Source organism: Octopus bimaculoides, chromosome 14 (genome assembly GCF_001194135.2).
Source record: "Octopus bimaculoides isolate UCB-OBI-ISO-001 chromosome 14, ASM119413v2, whole genome shotgun sequence".
NCBI lineage: Eukaryota > Metazoa > Mollusca > Cephalopoda > Octopoda > Octopodidae > Octopus > Octopus bimaculoides.
The window spans coordinates 46,980,834-46,992,839 of NC_068994.1; the positions used below are offsets into that span (position 1 = coordinate 46,980,834).

Here is a 12,006-nt window from a genome sequence, read left to right on the forward strand (position 1 = left end):
GGGGGGGGGGGAGTGTTATTGTATGGTCTGATTACAGGAGAGAGAGAGAGAGAGAGAGAGAGAGAGATAGCATGATAGAAGTTGTTGAAAGATACAGATTTGTGAAAGTAGCAGTTTATATGTTATAGCAAACTGGATATCTCCCACTCAACTCTGCTTCTATGCTCCACCACCCTACCCCCCGCCATCCTTTCTATTGGTGATTGGTGATCACTTGGTATTGAAAACTTTTGGCAATCTCACTCATCTACAGAAATCAATATTCATCATTTTTCTAAGAGGCAATAGGCTTTTGACTATCCGTTTGGTAAACGAGGTGGCAGTGGTGGAAGTGGAGGGTGGAGGGGAGGGGGGATGGAAAGTGTGTGTGTGTGTGAGGAGGATTATTGTTACCATGTTTGCGTGTGTGTGTATGTGTGTGAACTAGGGTAGCTGTTGAAAGTGAAATACATGCGTACACACACACACACACACACACACATATACACATGTATACTTGTACACACGTATATATGTACATACCTATATATACACATACACACACACACACACACACATACATACAGTTACTCACACACACATAGTGACATTTTGTTAGGTCTTTGTTAGAATGGAAAACAACAAAGTAACACCAACAACTAGTAGGTAGGTACTATTATGGTCGTGCAATTGTATTTGACTGTAGAACAGTGGAACTGGTTCTTGGAAAATGATTCCAAGTACAAATGATAGGTAAAAAAAAACAACAAAACCAAAACGAAGAATCTTTCTCTCCACCCCCCCACCTGCATCCTCAGTGATTAGTGACATTCCCTCCCACCCAAACACCCCTACTCATTGTAAACTGCTATTCAGCTGATAAAAGACAGGTTTCTGCTCAATTCTTTTCCACCTCCTACTCTTCCTCCTTCTGTCTTTTCTCCTCCTCCTCCTTTGCCACATCTGCTTTTGTTTTATTTTTTGTGTTTGTTTTTTTGTTCCTCTTTTTTCTTTTCCTTTTTACCCTCTCTTCTTCTCACTCCTCTTTACGGTCTTTCTTTTTCTCTTTCATTCTCTGTCTTTCCTCCACTTCTTCCTCTTCTTCTAGACAAATAATAGCTATCTTAGTTTGGCTCCTCCCCCCTGTCCGCCCCCCCCCGTTTCTACAGACCCATTCTTGTTCTCTGGGGGGGAAGGTGAAGTGACGGAGGCGGGGAGTGCTTGAGTGGATGGAAGATTATCTATGTAAAAGACTTAACATTTGGCAAAGAGAAATTAAAGTAAAGAAGAAACAAAAAAAAAGCGAAAAAAAATAAGAGAATAAAAAAAGTGTGGCAGAAGAAGATAATAAAAGAAAGAAAGAAAGAAAAGGTAGGGTAGGGGTGTTGGTAAGAGGTGTTTAATTATGTGATTGTCATTGTGAAACTATTGTCTTTATTTTGCTTTCAATGAGTCCCAAATAATCTACTTCATTGGTTTATTTCTTTTGTTAGAGAAAGGGAACAGAGTGGAGGGTGGTGGTCGTAGGGGGGATAAATAGAAAATTAAATAATAATAACAATAATAACAGCAACAATAATAAAATAATAACAACAACAATAATAATAATAAAATGATAATAATGATATAAGAGAAAGAGTTTGCTAAATTGCAAACAAAAGGCATCTAATCATTTACACTTTTCTTCTTGTTATTGCTAATGTTGTTGTTGTTGTTGCTAATTGTTTTTGCCACAAGACTTTTAATACCTTGTAGCATATGGCCATGTGGTTTTCTCAAACTATATGTATTTTGCATTTGATGCCATTGTGTGGCACCTTGTTGCAGGCATTGGTCTCCTAGGATACCTACAGATCGAAGCAAACCTTGTGAGGTAAAACTTGTTGGACAGAGTCTGTATAGAAACGCATTGAAGGTGGGTGACCTGTTATGTTTTGGGGATGGGGGTCGATACATTTCACTTTTCCTTTCTTTGCTAGAAATCCTTAAAAATAGCGGTTGAGTACTGGAGTCCATATAATCACCCTTTCCATTCGAACCTTGGAGTTCAAATCCCACTGAGGTGGACTGTGTCTTTTAGCTTCACAAATTGGGTAAAATAAAAACTCCAGTCATGTACTGGGGTCAGTATAATAAACTGTTTCCTCCTTGAAAATTTATGGCATTGTGTTTCAAATAAAAACTATTATGGCTATCGTCGTCGTTGTTTTCTATATAAACAGTCACATTTCACAGAGCTCTGTGTAAAAAAACATTTTCTTTCAGAATTTTGTTTTTTGCCCTTTTCACCTCAAAACAGCTTTAGATCAGTGAAATGTGAACCCCTTTTCTTAGGTTAGAGTAAAAATTTGTCGTTGGGGCTCTTTGAACTGTTTACACATTTTTAACAAATAACCATTTGCAATATTTACATGCAGTGGCGCCAGCAGTAACATAAACAAACATACAATTATTTTTCATATATATATTATAGGCACAGGAGTGGCATGTGGTAAGAAGCTTGCTTCCCAACCACATGATTCTGGGTTCAGTCCCACTGCGTGGCACTTAGGGCAAGTGTCTTCTATTAGAGCCTCGGGCCAACCAAAGCCTTGTGAGTGGATTTGGTAAACGGAAACTGAAAGAAGCCTGTTGTGTATGCATATATGTGTGTATGTAAGTATGTGTCTGTGCTTGTCCCCCGCTATTTCTCCTTGTCCCCCGCTATTTCTCCTTGTCCCACACTATCCAACTGATCAATTACATAATCCTCAGAAAGTAATCTCTTTGCTTCTATAATTATGCAAAAGCTGATTTCTCTTCTTTTTCACGTTGGAAAGATTTGGTGGTGGTGGTGGTCATGGTGGTGGGGTGGTTGTTGTTGTTTAGCCATAGGTCAGCCCTGATTGATCAATCAGAAGCATGATCAAAGGCATTCAAGCTGTGATCTAGGAAGCCTAATTGCAACTGGCAAAAGTTCAAGAAAAGACCTAACAGATGATATTGATGGAAACGGGGAGGGGGGAGGGGGGGGGATTGAATGAAAAGGCCCAATCTTTTCTGACATAACAATGTGGTTAAAAATAACAATAGAAATAATGGCTTTTAGCATGAACACCAGATCACATATTTGTGGGGAGGAACGGTTAATTATAATGACCACACTATTAAACTGGTGCTTTTATTTTACTACAAGCAGGGTAAATAAAAGTGTTAATTTCAGTAGGATTTGAAATCAAGAGTGTAAGGAGTAATGACTAAAGACTACAGAAGGTATTTTGTCTGGCACTCCAACAGTTCTGTTATCCTCTGTTTTAAAAATAATCTACATAATAATAATAATAATAATAATAATAATAATAATAATAATAATAATAATAATAAGCTGGACCTGTGAAAAACTGAAAGAAAACATAAAAAATGTAAGCATCTGTAAACAGTGTATTGGTGCCATGAGAAATGTTTGTATATTATGACCGTTTGTCTTTACGTTCTGAGTTCAAATTCTGCCAAGGTTGACCCTTACCTTTTGTCCTTTCAGGGTCGATAAATTAAGCACCAGTTGTGTACTGGGGTCAATCTAGTCAACTGGCTCCGTCCCCCCAAAAATTTCAGGCCCAGAAAAGTATATTGTGATAGTTAAAGAATTTTCGAAGTAATGTAACACCAATGACTATATAATCCAACCAAAACATCTCAGTTACACAAACGTATACGGAATCACTATTTAACCTTAAAATACATCGAACATATTCAAAGAACCTTCTTGGTTTAGTGGTACAGAAGGTTTTTCTGGTATTATTTTATTCTTTTACTTGTTTCAGTCATTTGATGGTGGCCATGCTGGAGCACTACCCTTTAGTCGAAGAAATTGACCCCTGGACTTATTCCCTGTAAACCTGGTGCTTATTCTATCAGTCTCTTCTGCTGAACAGCTAAATTACAGGGACACAAACACACCAACATTGATTGTCAAGCAACGATGGTGGTGAGACAAACACACACACACACACACACACACACACATATATACATATATCTATATGACGGGCTTGGAGGTAGTGGTGATGCTGGCTGGCTGGTGCGATTTTGTGGTTTGCTGGTATGCCGAGAGAGATCCAGCAGGCCCCTAACTGGTTCCCTGATCTTAAAGGTGTAATGTGGATGTGTAATGATGGAGTAGCTGGTGTGGTGGTGATGCTAGCTGGTGCAGTGGTCTTCCTTACAGTACTTCATGGTAGACAATATTTTGTGTGTATGTCACACCACGTCTTTGGCCTTGTCTGTTATCGCAATTGAGTGTCATAACTCATATTTTGATATTGTTCATAGCTCATGCTCTTGAAAATGCAACATATAAGTGGCCATGTGAAAATACCGGTTGAGGCAAATGTATTCCACCTTTTCCAAATGTTTGCCCTTGAGTCTTATTAATTGTCATTGAATATGCAAGTTGAAGTGGAAACTGAAGTCTGTTTAGTGTGAATGGAATATTTGCATCACTTGGGCTAAGTTTAATTCTGGAAATTAGAACTGTACGACCTCTGTTTGAGCCTGTTACCAATGATGCCTCTACACAATGTTCATGAAGTCTTTGCACTTTCATACGAGTTCCATTACATAATCCTTGACTAATTGAAAGATTTCTTGCAAGCATTACAATAGCCCCTACTTTTATGTTGAGGCGATGAGGAGGCATACCCAATGGAGTGAGTGAGTTTATGAATTTAAATGGATAGTTCTGAACCTCCTCTTCATTATTGCAAGACACTGAATCTGTGCTTAAGTATGTTTTAAGTGCCTCTGGTATAATATTAAAAACTTTTTCATTTATCGCAAGACAGTCAGAATTTTTAGGAGATAAAGTTACTTGTTTTTCCATTTCTTCTGGCGTGCAGTTGTTGAAAATTTCTGGGTACAAATGTACAACAACAACAACACTTTCTACTATAGGCACAAGACCTGAAATTTTGCAGGGAGGGGACTAGTCGATTACATCAACCCCAGTGCTCAACTGGTACTTATTTCATTGACCCCGAAAGGATGAAAGGCAAAAATCAACCTCAGTAGAATTTGAACTCAGAATGAAAAAAAAACCGGATGAAATAACTGTTGTGTAGTGATCTTAAAAAAACCCCCCAAAAAACATAGAAATTAAACAGCGTGGACACATGCGGATCTGAACATACACAAACAAACCCACATCTACATACATATATATATATACAGGCACAAACACACCTGCATATAACACAGACTTATAGAAACACCTACACAGCAGACACCCACCCACACACGCATTAAAACATCCAAGTCCATTAGTCTAGCACAGCAATGTCCAGTTATAGCAAATGCTACACTCCAACATTTATTGCTTGTATATCCAAAGACATTACTAACAGAGCTATTTCCAAATAATTCCATACCATACAGTTCTATATTTAAGAGATGAGGAATTATGTACACTATTTACATTATTTACATTTGACGGATATTTGTCCTCATCTTGTTTGTTGTTAACACAACGTTTCAGCTGATTTACCCTCCAGCCTTCATCAGGTGTCTTGGGGAAATTTCGAACCTGGGTTCTCATTCCTAAGGTATTTTTTGATGTTGTTGTTGTTGTTGTTATTATTATTATTATTATTATTATTATTCAGGTCGCTGCCTGGAATCGAACTCGGAATCTTGGGGTTAGCAGCCTGTGCTCTTAACCACTACGCCATATGCCCATGGGCATATGGCATAGTGGTTAAAAGCAGTGACCTGAGCAATAACCACAACAACAACAACAATAATAATAATAATAATAACATCGAAAAATACCTTAGGAATGAGAACCCAGGTTCGAAATTTCCCCAAGACACCTGATGAAGGCTGGAGGGTATATCAGTCGAAATGTTGTGTTAACAACAAACAAGATGAGGACAAATATCCGTCAAATGTAAATAATGTAAATAATTCCATAACATGATCTTTGTTGTTTTGTTTTTTTTGTTACGGCTATTTTCTTTTTATTTATTGTTTATTTATATTTGTTTTGTTTATCTTTAATTATTCACTTGTTGCAGCCATGCTGGGGTTCTGCCTTGAAGGGTTTAGTCAAACAAATCAACCTTTACACTTATTTTTTAAAGCTGGTACTTGTTGTATCAGTTTCTTTTCTCCATACCATTACGTTAGAGGGACATAACCAAACCTACATCAGTTGTCAAGCGAAAGACACACACACTCACACATACATTCATACATACACACATACATATATATATATATATATATGTACACACACACACACATATATATATATGCACACACATGACAGGCTTCTTTCAGTTTCCATCTACCAAATCCATTCAGAAGGCTTTAGTCTGCCTGGTGTTAAAGTAGAAAACACTTGCCCAAAGTGCCATACAGTGGGACTGAACCCAGAGCCACATGGTTAAGAAGCAAACCTCTTTCCACACAACCATATCTGTGCCTTTATTTTTCTCAATTTGTCCTTGTACTGTCTTCAACAACAACAACAACAAAAAAAAAAGAAAAGAAAAAATCCTAATTGTTATATTATTACCACAACTGAAATAATTAGTTTCTAATTAAGGAAATTTGACCCCATACTTCATTGATCAACCCCTGAGGAATGAAAAGTAAAAGTTGACCTCAGTGGGATTTGAACTTAGAAAGTAAAAGAGCCAGAGCTGTGCTATTTCCCCTCACCCACTGTCCAGTTTTGTGTCTTTATGCCAATGTGTGAGAAATCAATATGCTTTTAGAGCCAACTCTGTAGAATTACAAAATAAATAGGCCAAATCCTATTTAAAGATTAATAATTCTTTGAGCTAACGATAGAGTTACTTGTTACATGGCTGTTTGGTCAACTTGCTAGAAATATCAACCAAAATCTCCTGCGAATCACAACAGTATATATTCTGTTTATTTAGTGGAGGGACACACAGATCTCCTCAGTATTAATCTGGGGCTAAACAACTATTTAACCCTGTAACATTCAGATTATTCCATCAAATGTAATCCTTATTCATTCACATTGTTTTGAATTAATCATGTATTATCTCATAGTGTTGAGATTTCAATGGTGTGATGGCTTATTTTTAAAATGACATTGTAGGGTAGGTGTGAGAGGTCAAATCTGGCCAGTTTGGACATGTGGGCTGGTTGATGTATTTGGTTAAATCCCTTGTATTATTGATGCAAATCCAACCCATAATACCAAGCTGCCTGAGACTACCTTTGGTTCTACAGGGTATCCACAAAGTCTGGGTACATGGGGATTACTTTAAGAAATAATTATTTCTTATATTTAATTGTTTATGTCATGATTTTATTTACTCCACATACCCACATGGGGATTAACACATACTTTAAGAAATTAATATTTCTTATATTCAATTGTTTATGTTATGATTTTATTTACTCTATGTGCCCAGACTTTGTGGATACCTAATCATTTTAAAATGATTAAGATTAAACCTTGCATCAAAATTTCATTTCAATTTATATTCCGAACACAAGCTTAATAAATTCTACTACATTTTACTAAATTCTTCATTATTTGCAAAATTAATTGAAATAGAAGCAGAGTATTTTAAAGAAAGTATGGTAACAAAAGGGTTAAGGCTGGGTAACCTGGGAAAGCTTACAAAACTCAAGGGTGTTGTTGCTTCATGCTTTCTGGCCAAATTTATTTATAAAATAAAACGATAAAACAGTGTGTGTGTGGAGGGAGTGTATTTAGGTTTTAATATGTGTGTATTGGTTTGTTTATGTCCCTGTAACTTAGTACTTCACCAGAAGAGACCAATAGAATAAGTACCAGACTTCAAAAAATAAAGGAAAAAATACTGGGGTTGTTTTGTTCATCTAAACTCTTCAATGTGGTGCCCCAACATGGCCACAGTCCAATGACTGAAGCGAATGAAAGATAAAAGAGATCCTGTTATTCTATAGTGGCTTGCATTGGATGACGTTTCTTGAGATATTCTACAGTTGAGGTCCTTTTTTGGTGCCAATCCCTACTTGTTTTTCAAGTGAAGTACTTTATTCTCCCCCTTTGCACCCCGAACTGCTGAGCTGCCTGAACTTTTCTTGTTTATCATCATCATCATCATCGTTTAACGTCCACTTTCCATGCTAGCATGGGTTGAACGATTTAACTGAGAACTGGTGAAACCAGATGGCTACACCAGCCTCCAATCTGATTTGGCAGAGTTTCTACAGCTGGATGCCCTTCCTAACGCCAACCACTCAGAGAGTGTAGTGGGTGCTTTTACATGTCACCCGCACGAAGGCCAGTCAGGCAGTACTGGCAACGGCCATGCTCAAAATGGTGTATTTTACGTGCCACCCGCACAAGAGCCAATCCAGGGAACATAAATGGTATCACCAGCAAGATTTGAACTCAGAACATAAAGGACTGCATCTAAAAATGCTCGATGCTCTACTGATTCTTCTAATCTAAAGCCAACAATTTTGAGGGGAGGGTATTAGTTGATACCACCAAGCACCCCCTATACTTGAGTGGTGCTTTATTTTATTGATGCCCCAAAAAGATGAAAGACAAAGTTGACCATGCTGAGATTTGATCTCAGAATGCAAAGAATTGCTTGATGCTCTACTGGTTCTACCATTCCACAACAACAGCTACAATAGTAATAACTCTTTCTACTATACTATGGTTAAAGGCAAAAGTTATAATAATAATAATCCTTACTACTATAAGCACAAGGCCTGAAATTTTGAGGGAATGGTCTAGTCAATTACATCGACCCCAGTTTTCAACTAGTATTTATTTTGTCTACCCTGAAAGGATGAAAGGCAAAGACAGCTGTGGCAGAATTTGAACTCAGAACATAGAGGCAGATGAAATGCTGCTAAGCATCTTGCCTGATGTGCTAACAATTCTGCCAGCTTGTTACCTTAAATAATAATAATAACAATAACAACAATTGTTTCTAATTTAGGCATGAGGCCAGCAGTTATGAGGAAAAGATGAATAGTTGACACCATTGATTGCACTATTTGAGTGGTACTTTATTTTATCAACCCCAAAAGAGTGAGAGACAAGGTTTGACCTCAGTGGAATTTGAACCCAAAACCTAAAGAGCCAGAGTACATACCACAAGGGATTTTGTCCAATGTTCTAATGATTCTTCAATCCTACTGTATTTAATAATTGTTTCTGACATAGATGCAATGCCAGAAATTTAGAGAAGGCATTTAACCTATTATATTTACCCCAGTATGTTACTGCTATTTTATCATCACACTCCCTGTCCCTCTAGGATAGATAAGAAAAGTTGACCTCACCAGGATTTGAACCCTGAGTACAGATACTCTCTCTGATGCTGTAATGATTATGCCAAAGAAATTTTTTTCAATCAAGTTTTTCCCCTTTTGATTACAGGAGACCTAAAAATGGGTGCACTTGTAAAAGACAAGTGCCCCTCCACCACTTACCCCTGTTTTCATCAGGTTACCCCCAATTATAAAGCAAATACTGGAGTATCACCACATGTTACTGTAATCTTTTGCAATATCATATTTCTGTATTTATATATATACACACACACACACATAGATATGCATACATATATGTACACACACATGCATGTATATAAATGTATACACACATACTTATATACATTATGTACACACGTGTGCGCATGTGTATGTATATATATATACATATATATGTATGTATATGTATATATATATATATATACATATACATATATATATATATATATATATATATATATATATATATATATATATATATATATATATATATACATACATACCTGTGTATGTGTGTGTGTGGTGGAGTGTTTGTGTGTTTATTGTTTTGTTGGTTGACTACTTGAGCTAACTGGATCAACAGCTGGTGGATTGATGCACAATGTAGGTCAGCTGTGAATGCTAAAACAAGCAGTCTCACACCACTGCAGCAACAGGCTGAGAACCAAAAAAAAAAAAAGTGGGTAAGAGCATGATTACAGAGCTTAGGGAATAGAAGAAACCATGAGTGCAGATATGGTGCCCCTGTTCCCCCCCCCCCATCTCTCTCCCTTAACATACCACTGAACCCTACTTGTAAACATTCGATCCAGTGAGGGAGTCTTTTATGTAGTTTGCTCAACCTGCTAGAAACAGCAACCCACATTTCTTAACCCTTTTAGTACCAACCTGCCCAAGACGCCCCAGGTTCTCTGGTACAAGCTTCCTGTTCTAAATAATAATTTCCTATTAAAATTTCCTATTAAGTAATGTTCCAAACATCTGCTTAATAATCCTTTCTACTATAGGCACAAGGCCTGAAATTTTGGCAATTACAGCAACTCCAGTATGCAACTGGTACTCATTTTATCGATCCCCAAAAGGATGAAAGGCAAAGTTGACCTTGACAGAGTTTGAACCCAGGATGTAAAGACAGACGAAATATCGTCAAGCATTTTGCCTGGTGTACTAACAATTCTGCCAGCTTATCGCCTTCAGACATCTGCTTAATAATGACTGAGTTATTTATTATATTTTTCATTATTTTTGAAATCAGGTGAAACAAAGAGGTGTATTTCAAAGAAAAATATTGTAACAAAAGTGTTAAATCACATCAACTTCAAATTATCTTACAAATAATAAAGAAACTTTTGAAAACGTTTTGATTTATTGTGGTCCTGCTTCATCTGGGCTGACCTTAGAGTTAAGCAATGATTTGTCAACATGAACACCAACCATATTAACTCTGGTCTTTCCAGCTCCGAAACAAATAACATCACCGGTGCACCATTGCAAAACTCAACTACTACAAATGGGTCTTTGGAGCCATTTGTAGTTGAGTTGTTGAATCTCATATCAGCACTGAACCAGTAGATCTATGATCAAAGGCACTCCTGTCATGCCCATTCCATTTTTCCTTAATTCAAACACAACACACACGTACGCGTGTGCGCGCACACACACACACACACGCGCGCGCGCGCAAGAGTTGTACTGAAAGTAATGCAAAGGTGGGCATCACTTTTTTTATTAGCTGATAGTGGTTGTTCAAATGTCCTATTAATTGTTAGCACTCTATTTTATCAATGCCAGAAGAATGAAAGGCAAAACCAAACATGCAGAACCATGACTAAATACCACAATGCATTTTGTCCAACACTAATGATTTTGCCTATCTGCTACTACCAAATTGCCAGGTGGTTCATTAACTCTGTTCATACTAACTTACTCGAGGACACCTCTTGTTCTATGTACAAAATCCTTGTTTTAACCCTTTAGCATTCAGATTACTTATTCATTCATGTTGTTTCGAATTAATCTTTCATTATCTCATAGCTTCAAGATTTTGATAATGTGATTGTTTGTTTTTAGAATGATATTGTAGGATAGGTGTGTGTGAGGGGTGAAATGTGTCCAGTTTGAACATAAAACAGTTAGAACCTTTTGGTTCGAATATGGCCAGTTTAAATGCTGAAGTGATAATGTGATCTAAATTAAAACTTTCCATCAAAATGTTATGCTATATTTCAAACACCAGCTTAATAATGACCAAATAATTTTACTAAATTCTTCAATGTTTGAAAATTAATTGAAACAAAGGTAATGGATTTCAGCAGAAATAGGGAAGCAAAAGGGTTAACTTGCAGTGTTTGAATTCAACACTCTCCTGTAACCTAGGAGAAACCATACCAACATTCACTCTCAGACTAGAATTCCCAAAATGTCTCAACACATCCATGCCATTGCATCTAGGAATATGGTTCTGATTAACGGACTTGCCTTTTATTGCTGGTGTGTGTGTGTGTGTGTGTGTGTGTGATAGTCTATTCCATGTTAAATTCCACATGTACAGGGTATCTTGATGGATGCCTTCCTCAACCATCTTGGAAAGCCACAATATGCACACACATATATATAGATGTTGAAATTCACGTGCATGAACATGTATTATGTGTATAGATACATGCGCAGATGTGTGAATGTATATATATATATATATATATATATATATATATATATATATATATATAT

At 36.9% G+C, this 12,006-nt stretch overlaps 2 protein-coding genes across 15 annotated transcripts in view; one reads left to right on the plus strand and one right to left on the minus strand.

The window, feature by feature from the left end:
• The window catches only part of LOC106876392 (mothers against decapentaplegic homolog 4), a 174,465-nt gene that overhangs the window by 44,800 nt on the left and 117,659 nt on the right, over positions 1–12,006 (plus strand). The window lies entirely within an intron of this gene.
• LOC128249349 (ATP-dependent DNA helicase PIF1-like) lies at positions 4,292–4,840 on the minus strand. Its single transcript, XM_052972598.1, has one exon. It carries the CDS (start codon positions 4,838–4,840, stop codon positions 4,292–4,294), a length of 549 nt encoding a protein of 182 aa, XP_052828558.1.